At 41.4% G+C, this 23,661-nt stretch overlaps 2 protein-coding genes and 1 pseudogene across 3 annotated transcripts; 1 reads left to right on the top strand and 2 right to left on the bottom strand.

The window, feature by feature from the left end:
* Window positions 1-245: 245 nt before the first annotated feature.
* LOC120051853 lies at window positions 246-2,685 on the top strand. The gene is made up of 2 exons (XM_038998739.1): window positions 246-745; window positions 885-2,685. Exons 1-2 carry the CDS (start codon window positions 275-277, stop codon window positions 1,740-1,742), a joined length of 1,329 nt encoding a protein of 442 aa, XP_038854667.1. The 5' UTR covers window positions 246-274; the 3' UTR covers window positions 1,743-2,685.
* A 960-nt stretch (window positions 2,686-3,645) lies between these two features.
* On the bottom strand, window positions 3,646-12,927 carry LOC120052083 (annotated as a pseudogene).
* Window positions 12,928-12,966: 39 nt separating this feature from the next.
* On the bottom strand, window positions 12,967-18,117 carry LOC120051852 (collectrin-like). Of its 2 annotated transcripts, XM_038998737.1 has the most exons (7): window positions 18,050-18,117; window positions 16,200-16,275; window positions 15,474-15,532; window positions 15,271-15,356; window positions 14,921-15,037; window positions 14,487-14,681; window positions 14,045-14,402 (listed from the first exon to the last, which is right to left on the bottom strand). In XM_038998737.1, exons 1-7 carry the CDS (start codon window positions 18,110-18,112, stop codon window positions 14,270-14,272), a joined length of 729 nt encoding a protein of 242 aa, XP_038854665.1. In that variant the 5' UTR covers window positions 18,113-18,117; the 3' UTR covers window positions 14,045-14,269. The 2 variants fall into 2 exon arrangements, with proteins under 2 accessions (XP_038854666.1, XP_038854665.1); XM_038998738.1 differs by lacking the exon at window positions 18,050-18,117 and having other exon boundaries at window positions 12,967-14,402; window positions 16,200-16,504.
* Window positions 18,118-23,661: the final 5,544 nt, after the last annotated feature.

Raw genomic sequence — 23,661 nt, 5'->3', positions numbered from 1 at the left:
TGTGCTCTGTCTCTGTCTCTGCGGCATCAGAAGCGAGACTCCCACTCCCCATTTGAGGAGGATGATGTGAGGGAGAACATCATTACCTACGATGACGAAGGGGGAGGGGAAGCAGACACTGCTGCCTTTGACATCACCGCGCTCCAGAGCATGCACAGAGTACAGCGCATGCAGGACAGCAGGAACATGTGAGCTGTGACGTTGGTTTGTGTAGTGTGTGTGAGGCCATGTGTCTGTGTGTGTGTACTTGCATGCATGTGTGTTCCTCTGCCTTATGCTCATCTCTTTGCCCAGATGGTACACACAGCAGAATCAGGCCAGGGCTAGGACTTACAGCTGGAGCCGGACCCCACACTCTGCTTTGGACCCCAGGCATCCAGGCTCAACCCCTGTGTACGGACACCTCTGCTACAGCATCCACACCCTGCCTGTCCTCAGAGACCTTCCCGAGGGGCGCACTCCATTCCAGTCGGGTCTGCAGCTGGCCAAACTGATGGAAACCTATGGGCTTCCTGGCCATCAGATGGGTAACGTTAATAATTCCCTAGTCATCCAGAACCAGGGCACATTTGATCTGCTAGAGTCTGGAGCGGTTCATCTCAATCCTGCTGAGCCACGGTTCCCCAGCAGAGAAGGACCAGAGAGCATGATGGCTGACAGCAGACCCACAGAGAGAGAGGGAGGCAGGGAGACCAACACTGACAACCAGCAACAGCAGCTGCATCCGGACCAGGGACCAATCAGGGTCAGATATTAACTTTCACATATAATGGGTGTAATAATGTTGTTATTATCTCCCTCAGAGATTTTGGTCAATCTCTGACCATTTTTCCTATTAAAGTATTTATAATTACTCATAAAATCATTGTGTATTTCCTCCCCAGACACAGCCTGAGTCTGTACTGACAGATGAAGCACTGGTTCTGACCTACTCTGTCCCAAATGGCTCATGCTCCCAGAGTCACAGCAGTAGCATCTCTTCCTCAGAGCAGCAGGAGAACAAGACAGAGTCCTCTCCCTCACAGACCACCACCACCACTGGAGCTTCCAGCTCTGCAGTAGATGACACAGACACAGATTCCTCTACTCTCCCCAGCTCAGAGAAGAATGAAGACACTGTTGGTGACACCCACACTAAAACACTGGGGGAGTCAACATACAGCATTGTGGGTTCACTAAACCAGGGCAGTGGAGGGATACCTGTGACCGGGACTACTTTGTATCCAGGCAGTGCAGAATTCCTGAACATGTACGCGCTTGGTAGGAGCCTCTCTGGAGGCATGCTGGGATACGGCAGGGGGTGGGGCTGTGCACGGGGACTGGTGTCTAACAGGGCAGGGGAAAAGGGTGGGGCTAACTGTAACCCCTCCCTGCCTTTGAGGATGGAGGACTTCCTGAAGCACCGTTTGGACCAGGTGACTGACCTATCCCAGCCACCCTACGACTCACTGCAAACCTATGAGTTTGAGGGGGGGGACTCCCGGGCAGGGTCACTGAGCTCACTGGAAAGCGAGGGCGAGAGGGAGGAGGAGAGAGGGAGGGAAACGGTAGACGAGTTGGACCAGAAGTTCCATAGGCTAGTGAAGATAATCGAAGAGAGAGAACAAGAAAAGGAGTGTGAGAGAAGTTCAGTGGAGGAGACGACACGGGCAGAAGATAGAAGCCAGGGTTTGGATGTCAACGATATGAGCAAAACAGAGAGTGTTGATGAAGAGAAAGAGGTCTCAAGGTGGGATTTTTAGGGAACCTGCAAATCAAAGAGACTGAATAGGAGTTTGGAAAGGAGAGAGAAACACTCCAACAGATGCAATTTAAAAGCAATACGGGGGTGTTATGCACGACTTCAGAGAGAAAATTGTTCTGTTCTGTTCTGTTCAATGACTAAACTTCCTGCTTGTTGGCTATGCAGCACAGCTGAGACATGCCGGAGGATCCATTAGCACATCTCATAAACTCACCCTTGTGTTTATTAAACAGTATATCAAAAATGTCACTTTTAGACTTTCCTTGTAACGGATATGAATAATGCACCTAGGCTTTCTACACTGAAGTTATGAAAAATGCACTTTCTGAAATATTGATTCCCAGCCCTGAAAGCTGCATTGTTGGAAAATAGGCCTCATGAAAAATGAAAGGGAATTGTGATATTTAATGTTGATAGTTAATTAGGTGCACTTTCACTTAGAACACTGTTGTTCCCAAAGGCGACATTTAAACATGGATAACTGAATTGAACTCATTCTAAAAAGCATACCAATTCCACACTTCTACACTTGCATACTGTAGGCATACACACAGACACACACTTATAGAGCTAATGTGAATATATAAGGGTGAATCTGTGCACATTACATCCAGTCAAATGAAAGCTGTTCGGGTGATGATATTATGTCACAATCAGGAGGTAGCTCTTCAGAATTGTATAGACTTTGACACCCAGGCTATGTATTGTCCCAGTAATTATAATCACAGTAATAGGTTCTATGAAACACTATGCAATTTGCACACTGACTAGACATAATACGTCTTTGAAGAAAGAAGCCTTGTAAAAAGTTGAATATGTTTCCTACTATAGCAACATGATTATGTGCATACTGTAAATATCATCCTCTGCCATGTGGTGATTATTGAGTGGAGGATTTCACACAGACCACGAAAGTGTCCCTTTATGAGAAACACTGTCATTATTTCATCATTTGTAGTGATTAAATGGTTGGTGTTAAAGAAGATGTCTGTTGTGCCACGTTATTTCCCACATGAGTTTTCCTAGATAGTTCAGCTAGAAACCTGTTTATTGACTGATCTATTACTCATTTCATCTTTGCAATCCATCGAACTGCACAATCCTTCTCTTTCTTTAAAAACGGACATGGAATTGGGTAAGCTTACGCACGCAATCGTACTGTTTACTTTACTATTCATAATTGAACTAAAGAATGATTCATATGACCACCTATCAATATCTCCCCCAAAAGATATTGAGATTGAGATAACACTGTACGGCTCATTTGTACTACTATTGCAAAAACGAATTGCTTTTAGAATTTTTCGATTACTGTGTGATGACTAAATTTAGCAGAGACCTGGGGCCTTGGCCAAACTGCTGTTTGTTTGTCCCACCAGGCTAACCAGGGGAAATTAAATCTTAATCAACCAACTATCTTAATGAGAATTCGATTTGAACTTGAGAAATTTGACAAACAATCTATAGCTCTTTGGGGTGAAAAATGAGGTGTGGAGATTGACCCGAGGCTTACAAGAAGAACAGAGATGGCAATGAGAAAGAGGAATAAAAGAAAACTGTGAATGAATAGTCTAGGGCCCAATGAGAGAATGGTCCTAACAGTAAATGAAAGAAAGGACGAGTTGAGTATTTACATTAATACCAAACTAATGACAAAGAGATAACAAAGTATGAGGGAAATTATTACCATGACTATGTACAGTTGTGTTTTATACAGTATAAAACACATATATTGCATGGCTCTGGCCAATCTGAACCAACATTATGTTGGTTATACACATTAACAGTGTAGTAATGTTGAAAACAGTGAAGTGCTGATATTAGGTTTGTGGCAGTGCAACACTGCCCACAGAGGTCAAGTCTATGCATTGCATCAATGCATCAACTCTGTCCTCAAGTACTCATTTTGCACCCTGGGAGAACTGTAGAATCTCTTCAACCACTAGTCTCATAGTCACTCCTTTCGGAACCAGAACACACTGCACAAATTAAAGTAAAGTTACTTGTCTTGTTATCTCCTTTGGGAGTGAACGATTTATGCAACATACTTGTGTAACGACCCTCCCACTCTGTCTGCCAAATTCTTTCTCTTTGCTTTTGTCGGTGGGCGGAGCCGGGAGGGTCGTCAGCGAAATGGGACACACCTGGGCCCAGGTCCCAGGGATAAATACACCTTTCCCCCATACATTGAGGAGACTCTCTTCATGCAGACACACTGTTATTTTTGGTTGTGGCATTTTGAGGCTTCTTTATGTTCATTTGTTTTGGCATCTCTCAACACCCCTCATTATCACCATCTGTGCACGCATCCACTCACACTACTGACTACACATTCCATTATTACTTGGATATAGTTTACTTTATTTAATGAAAATGTTTGTATCCCTCTTTGTTACGGGCTACGAGCCGGTGTGTAACAAGTGGGGGCTCGTCCGGGATCATAAGGTTGGATGCTAGACATTTTGGCGTATAGTATTTTGTTGCATTATGATGGGTTAATGTTAATTGGGATGCACTTTGGTTGATATTCACTGCCTAGTCTTATAAGTGTTGGTTATAAGTGTTGTCCGATGATAATAGGCTTGGAAAGTATGTAAGTAGGACTAATACTTGTGTCGTTAGGCTAACTGGTATGAGTATTTTGTTTGGGAGAAAACATGAAGTCAGTGTTTGATTAACACTGTAGGTGCTTTGTTTGCATCTCTTGTTACAACTTTCTTTGATTTGCGCTGTTTGGTGCCCAGGGTTTGTTGTTATGTACTAAAGAACAGCTGTTGAATATCGCTGAACACTACTAGGTTGAAATTAGTGAAATACGTCAAAAAATGATGTTAGGTTGATATTGAAGGCCAAGCTGATAGAGATTGGCATACTCGTAGGTATCACTGGGGCAGACTCTGCTGAGGAATCGCCACCCCCCTAAGCCGTCTTCCCATTTCGCTACATTGTCCGTTCCATCTGTTAGCCCTAGTAGTCTTTTTTATCAGCTGTTACAGCTAGAGCATGATCGTGTTAAGCATGGAAAGGAATTGGAACTTAAACAGGATTTGGAGCATGCTGATTGTGTTAAGCATGAAAAGGAATTTAAACAGGATTTGGAGCGTGCTAAAATCAAGCTGCAACAAGAGCAGCTAGAATTGGTTAGAGAAGGAAAGCTCTCGGGGAGAGTTTGCTTAGGGAAGGTGACCCTGATTTAGCTAGGGGTCGCTCGTCTCTCGGTCGTGCCCCGGACACATATGATATTGTTGGAAACTTACAGCTGTTGACAAAATTTAATGAGAAGGACCCTAAGACTTATTTTCGTTGTTTGAGTCTGTTGCTGGCGCTAGGAGTTGGCCTAATTCTGATCTCACTTTAATGTTGCAGTGTGTGTTGACTGGTAAAGCGCAGGAAGCATATTCAGCTCTTGGTGTAGCCGACAGTCTCAGCTATGCTAAGGTTAAAATGGCTGTGCTACAGATTTACGAATTGGTTCCTGAGGCTTACCGCCAATGATTTAGAACTTTAAAAAGGGCTGATAAACAGACTCATATTGAGTTTGTGCGAGAGTTATCTTCACAGATTAATCGCTGGTGTTCTGCCTCTGCGGTTACGACTTTCCAGGGGCTGTGTGATCTGATTATGCTTGAGCAATTTAAGGACACAATCCCTGATCGAATAGCCACGTATATTAGCGAACGAAAAGTGAAGGCTGTCTTTGAAGCTGCGGTTTTGGCGGATGAGTTTTGACTCACAAAAGTGGCTTTGCAGAACCCAGTAGATGTGGCTAGGGCAATAAATTGCAATGTCTGTACTGTGAGACGCCTAAGACAGCGCTACAGGGAGACAGGATGGACAGCTGATCATCCTCGCAGTGGCAGACCACGTGTAACAACACCTGCACAGGATCGGTACATCCGAACATCACACCTGCGGGACAGGTACAGGATGGCAACAATAACTGCCCGAGTTACACCAGGAACGCACAATCTCCCCATCAGTGCTCAGACTGTCCGCAATAGACTGAGAGAGGCTGGACTGAGGGCTTGTATGCCTGTTGTAAGGCAGGTCCTCACCAGACATCACCGGCAACAACGTAGTCTATGGGCACAAACCCACCACCGCTGGACCAGACAGGACTGGCAAAAAGTGCTCTATACTGACGAGTCGCGGTTTTGTCTCACCAGGGGTGATGGTCGGATTCTCGTTAATCGTCGAAGGAATGAGCGTTACACCGAGGCCTGTACTCTGGAGTGGGATCGATTTGGAGGTGGAGGGTCTGTCATGGTCTGGGGCGGTGTGTCACAGCATCATCGGACTGAGCTTGTTGTCATTGCAGGCAATCTCAACGCTGTGTGTTGCAGGCAATCTCAACGCTGTGTGTTACAGGGAAGACATCCTCCTCCCTCATGTGGTCCTCTTCCTGCAGGCTCATCCTGACATGACCCTCAAGCATGGCAATGCCATCAGCCATTCTGCTCGTTCTGTGCATGATTTCCTGCAAGATAAGAATGTCAGTGTTCTACCTTGGCCAGCGAAGAGCCCGGATCTCAATGCCATTGAGCACGTCTGGGACCTGTTGGATCGGAGGGTGAGGGCTAAGGCCATTACCCCCAGAAATGTCCGTGAACTTGCAGGTGCCTTGGTGGAAGAGTGGGGTAATATCTCACAGCAAGAACTGTCAAATCTGGTGCAGTCCACAAGGAGGAGATGCACTGCAGTACTTAATGCAGCTGGTGGCCACACCAGACACTAACTGGTACTTTTGAGTTTGACCCCCCTTTGTTCAGGGACACATTATTCCATTTCTGTTAGTCACATGTCTGTGGAACTTGTTCAGTTTATGTCTCAGTTGTTGAATCTTGTTATGTTCTGAAAATAAACCTCTCAGTGAGAGGACTTTTCTTTTTTTGCTGAGTTTAGTTGACTTTATATAATAAAAATATATCTCCACGTTGTCTCCCTTTTTGTTACAGGCTACGAGCCAGTTCGTAACACTTGCTAAGTTGCTATACTCCAAAACAGCTGTCATGACACTCTCATGGTATAGAATCATTTTGAAATCATCGATATATTTTCTCTGTTGTGTATATATTTTAATGACTTTGGAAGTTAGAGTGGACTTCATGAAGTTATAAATTGGTTTGAGTTTATATACTTTATGGAGGTGGAAAGTACCTAGTCGAATGATGTCTTTGATGTTCCTATGTTCAGCATCAAAGAAAGTCATCTCACTGAAGCTTGAATCCACTGTCTGCCTGGAGCCTGAACAAAGACACAATGACAGTGAGTTCCACTACAAACACACTTTGACGACCAGTTACCCAAGCATAAACACAAACATGAAAGAATGTCGCCGAAAAGGATAGCTGCCGTTTCTGCTATAGTGCGTGGTTTTTTTGCATAATTTTTGTACATAATGTTTCTGCCATCGTTTCCTATGACCCAAAACCGCTTCTGGACAGCTGTCACTAACCTCGAATTGAATGAAGATTTCTTCTCGAGTCGGCGACGCAGGAAATACTGCACACCCCGGACCAGGAACTAAACATCGAGACTCGGAAAAGGAAAAGGCGGCGTAAGAGAGGCCAGCATGTGGGCACCCTATCGAAACTATGTTGGCGTATAAATAATCTACCTCTATCCTCCGTTCTATTGGCGAACGTACAGTACAATCACTGGAGAACAAATTGGACAAGCTCTGTTTGAGACTATTCTATCAATGGGACCTGAACTGTAATATCCTATGTCTCTCTGATTCGTGGCTGAACAAGGACATGGATAATACACATCTAGCTAGTTTTTCTATGCATCGTCAAGACCGTACAGCAGCGTCGGGTAAGGTTAGGAGGGGAGGGGTATGTCTTTCAGCTGGTGCTCGAAATCTAATAAGGAAGTCTCAAGGTTCTGCTCGCATGAGTTAGATTCCGTCATGATAAGCTGTAGACCATAATATACTGGACAAAAATATAAATGCCAAAAAAATTGAGATTTTAGTGAGTTACAGTTCATATAAGGAAATCAGTCAATTGAAATAAATTAATTAGGCCCTAATCTTTGGATTTCACATGACTGGGAAAACAGATATGCATCTATTGGTCACAGATACCTTTTTAAAAAATGTAGGGGCATGGATCAGAAAACCAGTCAGTATCTGATGTGACCACCCCACATCTCCTTCGCAAAGAGTGGATCAGGCTGTTGATTGTGGGCTGTGGAATGTTGTCCCACTCCTCTTCAATGGCTGTACGAAGTTGTTGGATATCGGTGGAAACTGGAATACGCTGTCATAAACGTTGGTCCAGAACATCTCAAACATGCTCAATGGGGGACATGTTTGGTGAGTATGCAGGCCATGGAAGAACTGGGACATTTTTAGCATCCAGAAATTGTGTATAGATCCTTGCGACATGGGGCTGTGCATTATCATGCTGAAACATGAGGTGATGGCGGCAGATGACAGGCACGACAATGGGCCTCAGGATCTCATCACTGTATCTCTGTGAATTCAAATTGCCATAGATAAAATGCAATTGTATTCGTTGTCTGTAGCTTATGCCTGCCCATACTATAACCCCACCTCCACCATGTGGCACTCTGTTCACAACGTTGACATCAGCAAACCGCTCGCCCACATGACATCATACACGTGGTCTGCCAGTTGGACATACTGCCAAATTCTTTTAAATTATGTTGAAGGCAGCTTATGGTAGAGAAATGAACATTAAATTATCTGGCAACAGCTCTGGTGGACATTCCTGCAGTCAACATGCCAATTGCATGCTACCTCAACTTGAGACATCTGTGACATTGTGTTGTGTGACAAAACTGCACATTTTAGTGATCTTTTATTGTCCCCAGCTCAAAGTGCACCTGTGTAATGATCATGCTGTTTAATTAGCTTCTTGATATGCCACACATGTCAGGTGGATTATCTTAGCGAAGGAGAAATGCTCACTAACAGGGATGTAAACAAATATGTGCACACAATTTGAGAAATAATCTTTCTGTGCAGTATGGACAATTTCTGGGATATTTTATTTTCGCTGAAACATGGGACCAACACTTTACATGTTGCCTTTATATTTTTGTTCAGTGTATTTAACAAGAGAGTTTTCATCTATATTATATATCTATTTATCACCACAAATCGATGCTGGCACTAAGACCGCACTCAACAAACTGTATAGGACATAAGCAAACAATAAAATGCTCATCCAGAGGAGGGGCTCCTAGTGGCCGGTGATTTTAATGCATGGAAACTGAAATTGGTTTTACCTCATTTCTGCAAGCATGTCACATGTGCAACTAGAGGAGACTAAACTCTAGATCACATTTACTCCACACACACAAACGATTACAAAGCTCTTTCGCCCTCCATTTGGCAAATCTGACCGTAACTCTATCCTCCCACTACGACCTCCGACAAGCCATCAAACAGGCAAAGCAAAAATACAGGACTAAAAACGAATCCTACTACCCCGGCTCTGATGCTCCTCGGATGTGGCAGGGCTTGCAAACTATCACGGATTACAAAGGGAAACCCAGCTGTGAGCTTACCAGTAACCTGAGCCTACCAGACGAGCTAAATGCCTTGTATGGCAGCTTTGAGGCAAGCATGATATAAGAGCAACAGTTGTTCCGGACAACTATGTGATCACGTTCTCTGTAGCCGATGTGAGTAAGACCTCTTAAACAGGTCAACATTCACAAGAACAGACGGATTACCAGGAAGCATAGTCAGAGCATGCACTGACCAATGGCAAGTGTCTTCACTGACATTTTTCAACCTCTCCCTGACCCAGTCTGTTATACCTACGTGTTTTAAGCAGACCACCATAGTCCCTGTGCCCAAGAACACCAAGGTAATCTGTCTAAATGACTGTAGCACTCACATCTGTAGACATGAAACACTTTGAAAGGCTGGTCATGTCTCACATCAACATCATCATCCCAGATACCCTGGACCCACTCCAATTCACACACCGCCCCGAACAGATCCACAGATAAGGCAATTTGTATTGCACTCCACACTGCCTTCTCCCACCTGGACAAGAGGAACACATATGTGAGAATGTTGTTCATTGACTACAGCTCAGCATTCAACACCATAGTACCATCCAAGCTCATCACTAACCTAAGGACCGTGGGACTAAACATCTCCCTCTGCAACTGGATCCTGGACTTCCTGACGGGCCGCCTCCAGGTGATGAGGGTAGGCAACAACATATCAGCCACGCTGACCCTCAACACAGGGGCCCCTCAGGGTTGCGTGCTTAGTCCCTTCCTGTACTCCCTGTTGCCCCCCACGACTCCAACAACATCAAGTTAGCTGACGACACGGCGGTGGTAGCCCTGATCACCGACGATGATGAGACAGCCTATAGGGAGGAGGTGGTGTCAGGACAACAACCTCTCCCTCAACGTCAGCAAGACAAATGAGCTGATCGTGGACTACAGGAAACAGAGGGCAAAGCACGGCCCATTCACATTGACAGGGCTGTAGTGGAGCGGGTCGAGAGCTTCAAGTTCCTCGGTGTCCACATCACTAAGGATCTATCATGGTCCACACACACCAACACAATCGTGAAGAGGGCATGACAATGCCTCTTCCCCCTCAGGAGGCTGAAAGTAATTGGCATTGGGTCCTCAGATCCTCAAAACGTTCTACAGCTGCACCATTGAGAGCATCTTGTCTGGCTGCATCACCGCTTGGTATGGCAACTGCTTGGCATCTGACCTCAAGGCCCTATGGAGGGTAATGCGTACATCACTGGAGCCGAGCTCCATGCCACCCAGGACCTGTATACTAGGCAGTGTCAGAGGAAGGCCTTAAAAATGGTCAAAGTCTCCAGCCACCCAAGTCATATACGGTTCTCTCTGCTACTGCACGGCAAGCAGTAACGATGCACCAAGTCTTGAACCAACAAGACCTTGAGCAGCTTCTACCCCCTAAGCCATAAGACTGCTAAATAGTTAGCTAAATAGTTAACCAAATAGCTAACCGGACTATGTGCATTGACCCTTTCTGCACTAACTCTTGACTCATCACATACCCTGCTGCTACTGTTTATTATCTATCCTGTTGTACATATCTACATATCTACCTCAATTACCATGTACCCCTGCACATCGACCCGGTACTAGTACCCAAGTTATCGTTACTCATTGGGTATTTATTATTACTTTTATTATGACGTGTTATGACTTTTCTCTATTTTCTCTCTCTCTGCATTGTTGGGAAGGGCCCATAAGTAAGGATTTCACTGTTAGTCTACACCTGTTGTTTATGAAGCATGTGCCTAATAAAATGTGATTTGATTTGAAACACACAAACACACACTTCCATTCTCCAACTAACAGTATTCGTGTTGAAGACAGAAGAATCGTTCAGGACCGGTGGCAGTGGTCGCATAATCTCAAGTTTAGATACATACTTTTTGAAGTAAGGGACCTTTGACCATGGGTATATTTCCTTGAAGGATATGTATTGGTTGAGATTGAAGAGGGACAACAGCTGATTGGCTCCATCCACCTCCCCTGTGCTGGGGAATAGAAGGAACATTTAAATAATTTACAATGCTGGCATGTTATTTCAAAGAATTACCAATCTAGAGGCTAATAACAGAAATTGCCATTGTCTAAACAAGTTTTACATAGATATTTAATCAGATTATAAAATAAAATAGCATGCAGTTGATTCCTGTGTGAACTAACCGTGATGCCACTCCAATCTGGATCCCCTGGTCATGTAGAGAAGTGAGTACGTCCATTGTTTCTTGGTACAGTTAGATTTTCTCTCCTTGCATCCAACACCACTCCCCTGTAGGGAAAGTTGTGATATTATTAGAAATCTGCAAAGACATGGCTGAAATGTAATTTGTGTAAGAATTGGAGAGGATTTAGAGAAGAACATAGCCTAAAGCATCACTAGCTTGCAACTCATCAATCGATTTCACGATTTTTGATCAGGAAACTCACACATTGCCTTTGAAGTGGTGGGTCCACATGGATATCTACCCAGAAGGGCCAAAGAGTATAATCTGAGATAGGGAGAAAACAAAAACAAAGCAGATGAGATGGAGGATGACAGGTACAGAAACAGACCGAAACACATGACAGTTAGCTAGACACTACTTTAGCTGTGACAGTCTTCTTTTCCTGCTCTGGTTTTAGCTAGGTATGATATTTGTCAGTGTTCTTTCTCTTTAACTTTATTGAACATAGCTAGTTAGCTACGTGGCTATCTAATGTTAGCTAGCTAGCTACAGTTAGATATACAGTGTATCTAGTTAGCTAGCTTTTCAATTTACCCAGGTCAAAAACAACAAACTTTTAGACATAGCTAGCTATTTCCTGAGTTAAGAAGTTACATTTTCAATTATATATTAGTGAAATGCTAATAACAATCCTCAAATGTATTGAATCATCAAAATTGTAGGACTAGCTAGCTTACACTGTCCAATTTCCAATGTGGTTGTTGTGGTGTTCTCAAGTCAATTAATCACAGAAGCTTTCCCCTTGTAACATGTTGTCCTTTCTGGTGAGGGATCAAAGGCACTTGAGCAGCACACTTGAGTTTGTTGCCAGCTGCATTAGAGTTGCTGATGCTACATTTGATCAAAATAAATTAAAGGACCTTGTGTGTTCCACTACCAGAGCTGGAACTGGTAGAAGACCTACCCATCAGAGATATTTAAGGAAGATTAGAGCCACCCATTTAGCCATTTAATTATTACTGAGGAACTGGTTTAGAACAGCGTGTAAAATTCAAATCGTGTTACATTTGACACCGCATCTACCACATATGCATGTGTAATTGCAGGCACTGACTGAATGTGTTTCTGTGTTCCATCATGTGTCCATGACAAGGTAAAAATCTGTCGTTCTGCCACTGAGCAAGGCAGTTAACGTCGGTTGCGTCACTTGCTCTGAAACCTACAAGTAGTGGTTCCCCTTGCTCTGCAAGGGCCGCTGCTTTTGTGGAGCGATGGGTAACGACGCTTCGTGGGTGACTGTTGTTGATGTGTGCAGAGGGTCCCTGGTTCGCGCCCGAGGTCGGGGCGAGGGGACGCCATAAAGTTATACTGTTACACCAGCACCTCTCTGATTCAGAGGGGTTGGGTTAAATTTCGGAAGACACATTTCAGTTGAAGGCATTCCGTTTTACAACTGACTAGGTATTCCCCGTTCCCTTTAATCATTCTCCATGTGCTGTAGCTGAATAAATAGGTAGTCCTTAATGAGGTTTAACCTGTTTTAATCTCAACAGACTAGAGAGGTTGGAAGAGAGATTCTGCAATAGCCAAGGAAGAGACATATCTAAATTACAGTTTGTTTGTATTTCCTCTGATTCACACAATAGATTTTCAAAACAAACAATATAAAATCAAAATGGGTGCTCTTTAAAACAATGACTGGAAATGTACATATTCGACATTTAAACCCATCTGTTCTGGTGTTCTTCTTCATTTGATCACATTGTGCAAAACAAAGCAGTAAAAAACTTGAATAGGTGGTTAACACTTAACTAGATGCTGGAGCTACCGAAGACATTACATCAATCATTTCTTAGTTACATGTAAATCAATTATCATGGTGGTTCTCCTCCCTCTCAGATATATTTGTGCCTCTCTGTTGCTACATTTTCATTATTTTCAGATTTGTGATTGAGAAGAAGTACTCATGATTTCTAAATGAACAAGATCACTGTTTATTAAGGGATTCTATTATTTGACCTTTTGAAATATACATTAAAATTGTTGACCAGATGCCACCTACTCGGTTTGCAGAAATGCTTAACTAAAGCCATGGATAAAACAGAACTGAAAGGTGTTGTGTTCGCTATAGCCTATCTCAAAGCAGTTTTTTTTTTAACTTGCAGTGAGCTCCAAAAGTATTGGGACAGTGACACGTGTTTGGTTGTTTTGGCTCTTTACTCCAGCACTTTGGATTTGAAATGACTATACAATGACTACAATACAATGACTATGAGGTTAAAGTGCAGACTGTCAGCTTTAATTTGTGGGTATTTCCATCACTTTTGGGTGATCCATTTAGAAATTACAGCACTTTTTGTACATAGTCGCCCCCATTTTAGGGGACCAAAAGTATTGGGACAAATTCACTTATATGTGTATTATTAAAAGTAGTCCAAAGTTTCGTTTTTGGTCCCATATTCCTAGCATGCAATGATTACATCAAGCTTGTGACTTTACAAACTTGTTGAATGCATTTGCTGTTTGTTTTGGTTGTCTTTCAGATTATTTTGTGCCCAATAGAAATGGTAGCATCCACATTAATGTAGAAGTGTTTAAAAACATATTCTATTCTTATTTACAATAAAAATGACTCCAAAATGACGCAATACATTATTTACCATTTATTTCTATTGGGCACAAAATCGTTTTAAACACAACCAAAATAAACAGCAAATGCAGTTTTAAACTGTAGACACAGTGCATAAAAGTCTATTTGTAATGGTTTTTAATGTCTCTTGGCCCATCCTGTGCTTGCTTGGTAGCATTTTACAGGCAGGGGAAGCCTTTACAGCTTTGTGAAGCGATCATCATCTGTGAATCCTCTGTTGTAGATGCCGTCCAGGACGTTGTCATTTTCCACTCCTTTCATCTGCCTGTCCTCTTCATCCTGTCCATCCTCCATCATCCCTTTCTCTTTCCTAGGTTAGAATGAGCCATAGTTCAATAACAAAACACAGCATTATCAACAGAGAGACAGAAGTATTGTCAAAGGGTGGACTCACCGTCTCTTTTGAAGCAGAGAGGATACGAGCAGGGCGATGATTCCAGCAAACACAGCCCCTATGACCACTCCAAACACGATGAGCCAGGGAGGGGTGTCAGGGTTGACTGGCGCTGCTAGTGTGGGGTGGATGCCCAGAAACTCCAGGGTCCTATCTGTCAGGAGGAAGGCGTTGTTGATGCGATGCCTTGACATCCTGTTGGACATAGAATGGGTTACTTTAGGTCCAATTGGTAAATCTCATCTTTTACAGGTCTCTGAATCTGTGTAAATACCACTTGCCTTGTGGTTCAGATTGTAAGCATAATATCTATTTTCTGTTTTATCCATCAGATACTCAGGTGGCTGTTTACGTTCACCTTTTTACTTCAGAGTTCAGTTCATCTACAGGTGTATACCAGGATATTTTCCTTTTAAAGTAGACCAAGAAATTACCTCACAGCTTTCTCCACATCTGCCTTAGGAATAAGCATGGTGGAGTTTTCAGGTGACGTCACCACAAACCAGAAGGACACCCTCAGAGTCTGATTACACATGATAATGTTGTCGACACTGGAAAAGTCCCACAAACATCATAATGCCATAAATGCCATGTTGTCAGCATTACACCAACACACCAGGAATACATTTTTATTGACTTGAACAGAAGTCATAAAATATGCACACAGTAATGCTGGAAATTAATCTTTGCAGGAAGTGAAATAACATTATGCTGTACTACACTGTGCTTTGATTTCAGTTTAAATATATGGCACAATTTTTTAGGGAACTGTAGATTTTCTTACTTGTACGTTTCTGTTTTGTAGTACCTCCTCATGGCAAAGGCCATAGTTGCTCGGAAAAGGAACATTTCATTCTCATTCCATTCATACTGCAGACAAAAAAAGGACATTTCATCACCCAGCACAATGTAGTTCTAAATGTTGTATTTAAAACTTTTCATAAAGGACCAATGATGTGAGAGAACACTTGTAAGCATAGTACGTACAGCCTGATTTCCCAAAGCAGTTTTGATGCTGATTCGCACTCTGCAGCCATTTGATGCATCTACAGACAGAATAAGACTTATCTTGATGAGTGATTCTCACCCCCGTCTTAAACACATTTGAATAATCTTTGGATTCACCATGAAACATTGAGCGTACAAGAACACACTTTTTTTTAGAGGACACAAACATGTGGGCTTGAATCACATGGGTTGATAGATAAAAATAGTCAAACAAAAAAAAGAAACAGGACAATGAAACCAACAGTAAATAGGACATCCCTCACAAAGTGTTCTTCAAACCGTCCTGATAAAGAACTATCTGTACAACCATACAGTATTTACTTTGTGTTCACTCAAACATTCACTGTTGAACTAGAAACCTCTATGTAGTACATGACAATGCATAAACAACTGAACAACATCAAAGACCATTTAAATCATGAAAATACTCATTATAACCATACTCATTCACGTGAAATTCTTCCTCAAGAAAACTCTGATCAGCTGACAAGTATTGCACAGTCTCTCTCTCCCCACATTAAACTATAGATATTTGGCGAACTAGCTAAAAGAAACATTCAGGGACACAATAAGAAGTTGTAAACATAACATTTTGTAACACTAATATAAACTAAAGAATGACAACCAACCAAACACAAAACCAATAAAACAAGTAGAAATTGTGAGGACATAAGTGTCTTCTTTAGATCAATCTGAGTAACTTACTAGGCTGGCAGAGGGTTTGTGCTAGGGCTGGTGCCCCCGCCAGGTACAGCAGAACCAGGATCCTCACCAACATCCTCTATGGATAAGAACACAACTAAGACAGAATCTCCTGTGCTGCTGGCTCAGTCAAAGTCCCAGTGGTCAGACATTAATGAGAAGAACAAAGTCAACGATGGAACTGGAATCAAACAGGGGGTGGCCACTATGGTTTAATGGTTAAACGATGACACAGCTGCAAGCTACAACTCTCCCTGTCCAACTTTTTAAAAAGCGAACAGCCCTATAATAGTCATCCCCAGCAGTACAGTTAGCTTGCCCAGAGAGAAGAATAATACAGCTACAGTAATGTGTGGGCAGCTGTGTGGGCAGCAGTGAAAGCACTAGCTAATGTTTGTCCAAGCCTCAGAGAAGTGGAAGAGGTTTGATAGAGTGAGAGGGAGGCAGATGTCATGAATATAAACACACAGACTCAGTTCCAGTAGCAACCCCTTCCTATCATTTCCTTCTATTTTTTTTAATTTGTGTCCATGTTGGGGTGTAACGGGTATTTGGCCAGACACAGGAATATATTTGACATTAATTAATGAAACAATATATCCTAGTTAACAAACCACGAGTAGGAAGTTTGTAGAAACGATGAACATATTTGTACTACGTTTTCTAACCAGTGGAGCTAACACCTTCAGACTTACTCTCCACCACAGGTCACAAAGAGCTCAAGAAAGATAGCGCCTCTCTTCTGGCTGTTAATAGTTAATAACTTTCATAGTGTCCTTGTATGTCCCAAATTGCATTCTATTCCCTACATAGTGCACTACTTTTGATAAGAGCCCTATAGGGCATAGTGTACCATTTGGGAAATACCCTCAGTATCTGTCTTAGGAATTCTTCTACAGTGCCATGAAGGTAAACCTAGTGTAACATGACACTTTTACGATTCAGGCAATGTGACATGATTAACCATCCACACTTCCCTGGATACATTACCTATAAATGTAGTACATTTTTCACCAGTGAAGGTTTTTGTCAACACCATTTTTAGTTCAATAATTGATTGTTCATGAGAAACATGGGTTTACACATTACACTTGGTCTGCCTGTTGAGGATCTACTGATTGCCGGCTACAAACAACAAATTAGCTTCAAACTGGGGTACTGCAGGGGGCCTGCAATTTATTTATTTCGTTAAATATTTTGTGTGATTTTTTTGTAAAAAATAATTATTTTATGAACATCGCTAGCTGCAACAGAATATTATTGTGGATACCGTTTTTATGTCTCTGCGTCCAGTATGAAGGAAGTTAAAGATAGTTTCATGAGCCAGTGCTAACTAGCGTCTACAGAAGTCTAAACTAGAAGTCTACAGGAACAGTAAGAAGCATGCTTGTGTCTTGAAGTCGTCTAGGCTAGCTAGTTTCTTTCGCCAATTAGCTTCCGTCGGCTGGTGTGTAACTGTGACAAAGTTTTATCTCTGGTGCTAATTAGAGACTGTCAATAAATTACGCAATGTAAATGCAACAATATTTTCATGGTGGACATCTTTTAGTAGAATCATGAAATGCTTTAATTATTTTTACATTAATTTCTATATATCTCATGACTAAGCAATTAGCCTACTAAAATGTTCATCTGACTCCATAAAGATAATTAAAATACACAAGCAAGCAATAGGCAATGAGTTGACATTGACTAGCAAGAATTGATCTGAGAATTGTCTATATCAAAGGCAGATATTTAATTAATATTGTACAATGAATGAATTCACATACAAGGCATAAAGCTTAAGTTACAAGCATTAACAAGCATTACAAGGCATTATTCAAAGCATATAGAGTCTAAAGTTAACTTACAAGACAACGCATGAACAAAGAGATGCCTAGGAAATTAGAATTGATCATACAACCTTCCTCCATGGATGGGATACAGGATAAGAGAGACAACAAAGGCATTTAATTCAATTTCTAACATCTGAAGGTGTAACTCTTCAACCCAAAACCAACCACCATTGACCAATCACACGATAACAAGTTTACAGAGTAACCAGGCCCAATCTCCACAGGGTGTAAGAACATCTAAATGCTTGTGTGGGGGAAGAGACCAGTGTAAATAATACAGAATTCCTGAGATGAACTTAAAACCCCTTTGCATAGAGTAATTTAGAGTTCACCTTGTACAAATACAAGTTACCACAGAGATCATATACAGTACCAGTCAGAAGTTTGAACACACCTACTCATTCAAGGGTTTTTCTTTATTTTTACTATTTTCTACATTGTAGAATAATAGTTAAGACATCAAAACTATGAAATAACACATATGGAATCATGTAGTAACCAAAAAAGTGTTAAACATATCAAAATATATTATATATTTGAGATTCTTAGTAGCCACCCTTTGCCTTGATGACAGCTTTGCACACTCTTGGCATTCTCTCAACCAGCTTCACCTGGAATGCTTTTCCAACAATCTTGAAGGAATTTCCACATATGCTGAGCACTTGTTGGCTGCTTTTCCTTCACTCTGCGGTCCAACTCATCCCAAATCATCTCAATTGGGTTGAGGTCGGTTGATTGTGGAGGCCAAGTCATCTGATTCCACACTCCACTCTCCTTCTTGGTCAAATAGCCCTTACACAGCCTGGAGATGTGTTGGGTCATTGTCCTGTTGAAAAACAAATGATAGTCCCACTAAGTGATTTGGCCATGAAGGCCTGATTGACACAGTCTCCTCTGAACAGTTGATGTTGAGATGTGTCTGTTACTTGAACTCTGTGAAGCATATATTTGGGCTGCAATTTCTGAGGCTGGTAACTCTGATGAACTTGTCCTCTGCAGCAGAGGTAACTCTGGGTCTTTCTTTCCTGTGGTGGTCCTCATGAGAGCCAGTTTCATCATAGCCCTTGATGGTTTTTGCAGCTGCACTTGAAGAAACTTTCAAAGTTCTTGAAATGTTCCCAAATTGACTGACCTTAATTTTTTTTAATTTTTATTTAAGCTTTATTTAACTAGGCAAGTCAGTTAAGAAAAAAATATTATTTACAATGACGGCCTAGGAACAGTGGGTTAACTGCCTTGTTTAGGGGCAGAATGACTTATTTTTACCTTGTCAGCTCGGGATTCGATCTAGCAATCTTTCGCTTACTGGCCCAACGCTCTAACCACGAGGCGTCCTGCCGCCCCTTAATGTCTTAAAGTAATGTAGAAAATAGAAAAATAACGAAAAACCCTGGAATGAGTCGGTGTGTCCAAACTTTTGACTGGTACTGTACACATAGAAAGTTTCTGAGTCCTGTTTAGGGGACAAGTTTCAGATATATACCAGACATGGATACTAGCATTATTCTATCACACATTCAATAGTCAGTCCTCTGGATACTGTAACAGAGAAACATTTTGGGCCCTCGGAGGGGGAAGAGCTGACTAGGCCTTAGGGATTGTCCTTTGTGCTTTTGTTGTGTTCTTGGACTATTTGCCATGCAGCTTCAGGTGACAGAAAACGCATAAATTAGGGCCTAGCCTACAAATCCCCCCTGGACCTACGCTGTACATGGACAGCCTGTGTCCAACTCAGAAAGAAATGGCCCGCACCACATGCCTGTTCCTTCTTGAGTCTTCAGTCCAATTTATGGAACCCAACTTCTAGTCTTGGGCCCATGACATCAGAAGTGTCATCCGGGGGATCGTTGACAATGCACTTTAGACATGCAACTGTCCCTAGGTACATACCAAGCTCAATAAAACGTCATTCTTTGTTAACGGCAGAAAGATTACAACAGTTCAATCAGTTCTCAACATTTGATGAAGCATTATTAGTCAAGAGTTACTAGTCAATGTTTGGCTTTGTGTGTTGGTCAGATTGGTTGGCTTGGTCAATTGTATTCTCAAAGTTGATTAAGTATGAATCAGATGGATATAAAATTGAAGGAATGGCCATGAAATGCATAATTAAAGTAGCACTATCACAAGTGTTAAATTGTACCTTCTTTTTTGAAAAACAGAAAGTTCAATTGAAAAAGCCTCCCCTCTGGGAGGAAGTTTGCCCTGAAAATATGAAAAACATATTTATGAAAACAAATCACCCCAAGATCAATTCTTGAGCTTATATTATTAGAAACAGAACATAATAGTAACACTTCATGTTAAGCCACAATGCAAATACATTTTCTGTAAGACAATTGAATAACAACATTAAAGGTAGTGACACATATGCCTATGTGTAATAAGAATTAGCATCAATCAATATTAGCATTAAAAAATATATATTTGGTTGATAAATGATTTCCATGTTCTCGGCTGACATGTCATATTCTCTGCCAATAGGTCATAAAAGCAATTGCAATTTCGAACTGGTTTCTAAACCAGCATAGTAAATGTGTTGAAATGCTTTTAGACCCAATCAGGAAGTAGAGATTTAACTGGATCTTTAAACATGGATTAAATGGAATGTGACTAGTCACTGTTCTGTCTCTGGAGACAGAGCTGTCATATTTAACTAAATGTATTTCAAACCTGACAAAATCACATTCAAAGATTAATTAAAAAACGATGCTATCTTTAGCAAGTCACCTTCTATCAGGTGAGGAAAATAAAACTTTGGAGTGAGATCCAAAACTCACCCAGTGCTTGTGCAATTCAAATATGAATAATTCAGTAGTTTGTAAACACAATCTGTGCCCCCCCCCCCCCCCCCCCTTGAACACACACACACACATCCATAGTTGGGTGTCATCAACAGGATGATTTAACTTTATTTGCCGCATCAACATTAATATGATCCTTTGCACAACCACATAAACCATTTTGTCTAGCATTGTGTGTGACAACAAAGTGAGAACAGTTACATTTAATGTGGCCACCTCACAAGGGTTGAAATTGTTTCGGGCAAAACCTAAAACAAGGCATATTAGCTGTGTGTTAGTAAACTTGTCAGTGTAAATCTTGAGCAAAACGTTGGGTTATTCTCAATACAGGAGAGAAACATTCAACAAGTAAGACGTGGAGCATGTAACGATCATGGAACACATATCATAGACAAACGTAGGGCAATATGGGACAAAGTGGAGGCGTTGCCTTGGCCAAGGACTTCAATCAGAGTCAGTTCAAAAGTGGGATAATCATAATCTCTGATTAAAAACGCATTCAAATCTACTGCTTCATATTGAGAGCTGAGCTTGGTATGGAAAACCAGCAAGGCCAATGTGATTCTCTTTTATCTTACACATAAAAGGGGAGTCGAGCAGAAGCTAAGAAATTCATCCAAGGAATCAGCTTTCTATAGTGTCAGTGATTAGCTAAAATGCTAGAAAAAGTATCAACAACCATAGGTTGAATAATAAAAAGTTGAATTTTGGAATCGAATCAGTCGGACATGTCATATTTTCTGTGTAAGGGAAAATAGTAAATCATCATTATAACAAGAAAATAAATGTAAACATATGAAATGCCTATCAATACCTTAGACCATCCTGTGTAGCCTATCAATAAACAGCCCCCCAGCCATCCACATGCCATCCACTAGCAGAGGGATGAGGGAAAATTCATAACTCACCCACACATCTCCACATATCAGATGGATTTGGCCATATGCACAATACGCATAGGAATATAAATCACACTCAGAAATCTAACACAACTGATTACCACGCACAAGATTACAAGGGTTAAATGTTACAAACATATGTTTGAGACTACGTTGTTGCAGCCTACCCGGCTTTGTTAGAATTACAGTTATTCCGAGCGTCTGAGCTCCAGGCAACTGCATTTTGAGTTTAAAACATTGGGATAGAGTCTGCACCGTTTCTCAAACAAGACAGGATATTTATCATAGGATATATATCATTTGATCTATGATTATCCGCTCACGCCACGCATTGAGAGAATATCTATACATTGTCATCGCTAAATCTGAAACCTGTCCTATGCGCAACCAAGACAACCGCAGCATAATAAACGCACATGTTTCCCAGAAACACTGCGGTCTGTCCAATGATCCCGTTGTTGGTTAAAACTTGCTATTCTTGTTAAAAAAACAATGAACGCTTCACGAATTAGAGTTTAAATTAATATAAAAAATGGCTGAGCTCTGTAACTTGCCCTGTCTGGTTAACTTGGCCTGTCTGGTTGCTGGAGAGAGGCACGGATGCGGCCACCACCAGGTAGGCTACAGAGACAGTTTCAGGTTGGATATTCGACGGGTATTCGCCTGTAGTTTTCCTTACGTCCACCAACAGCAGTTAGGGACCGTCAACATGGTGACAAATAACATTTTCTAATTTCAATAGAACCATTACTCCTAACACTTTCAAAACTGGTTGTAGCTAACCCGATGGCATAGACACACATTGCACACCCTTTAGTTTGTCCATTTTCATCTCACATGATTTAACATTAATTTTTCCAAATGTAAAATGTCAATAGCTCCTTGGTCATGTGACCTGGTGACTTCAAACAAGGTTCAGAATGTCCACCCAGTGGCCCTACACATTGCACACCCTTTAGTTTGTCCATTTTCATCTCACACGTTTTTACATACATTTTTCAAAATGTAAAATTTCAATAGCTCCTTGGTCATGTGACCTAATGTCCGCTGACTACCCTTCTATATTGCACACTCTTGTTTGTGTACTGTAAAATCACGCGGTGTAACGTACATTTTTCATAGTTTCAAATTTGCAATAGCTCCTTGGTCATGTCCATTACACACCTAAGAAGCATGCAGTGGATATACACCCATATTGCATAACCTCTAGTGATGTATCTTCTATATTGTTGTACATTAATATTAGTTTGACAATTAGGGGGTTCAGTCCAGCATTGTCTTTACCCTTTTCTTTAATATTTATCTACAATAATTGGTAGTTCTAAGTACTTATTTCCCTGTTTTTTTATTTTTCCACAGTATTTAACAGTGGTACACAACAGGAGAGAGACAGATAATATCTCCTTTCGTCGTTAATATCAACCATAAAGGAAAAGGGCAAAGTACGAGAGTCATGCTATTAATTGTCCAAAGCAAGGATGGAGAGTGAGCTAGTGAGGTAGGCTGCAGTGGGTTTGCTGGTCAATACATATACTGAACATGTAACCACAGTAATGGTGGCCAGTAAATCAATGAATAAAAATGTAATATTGACAAATTAAACAGAAATTGTAGACCTTTAATCTTTCCCAACATGTCAACAGACACTTAACTTCAATCAAGTATGAAACATTTCACAGTGTTAACTTTCTCTTTATCCCTGGTTGATGTACATTTCAGAGCCTCTTCAGTGTGGATGGGGTATAGCATACATTTTCAACAACAAAGACTGCACTTCCAGTTTTGTATTCTTTACTCTGTTGAACTCTTTTGTCTTCATTCCTAGGCACAGCACATGGAATCACCGTTGGCATGCAAAACATTCTATCAAAACAAAGTGTAACACGTTATAAATAATATCAAATATCAATGCAGTATGATGAAT

The sequence above is a fragment of the Salvelinus namaycush genome, chromosome 8 (assembly GCF_016432855.1).
Source record: "Salvelinus namaycush isolate Seneca chromosome 8, SaNama_1.0, whole genome shotgun sequence".
Lineage (NCBI taxonomy): Eukaryota > Metazoa > Chordata > Actinopteri > Salmoniformes > Salmonidae > Salvelinus > Salvelinus namaycush.
Note: the sequence above shows the minus strand (reverse complement) of the source record. Positions and strands in the feature narration are given on the sequence as shown.

What these genes read in the sequence shown, in the direction of transcription:
- LOC120051853 (XM_038998739.1), top strand. Translation starts at nt 275, where the DNA reads ATGCTCATCTCTTTGCCCAGATGGTACACACAGCAGAATCAGGCCAGG. An exon ending in CGGACCAGGGACCAATCAGG is followed by an intron (nt 746 to 884) that starts GTCAGATATTAA and finishes TTTCCTCCCCAG; the next exon opens with ACACAGCCTGAGTCTGTACT.
- LOC120051852 (XM_038998737.1), bottom strand. Translation starts at nt 18,112, where the DNA reads ATGGAGGAAGGTTGTATGATCAATTCTAATTTCCTAGGCATCTCTTTG. An exon ending in TACAAAACAGAAACGTACAA is followed by an intron (nt 15,038 to 15,270) that starts GTAAGAAAATCT and finishes GGACTTTTCCAG; the next exon opens with TGTCGACAACATTATCATGT. An exon ending in GATGTGGAGAAAGCTGTGAG is followed by an intron (nt 14,682 to 14,920) that starts GTAATTTCTTGG and finishes TATGTCCAACAG; the next exon opens with GATGTCAAGGCATCGCATCA.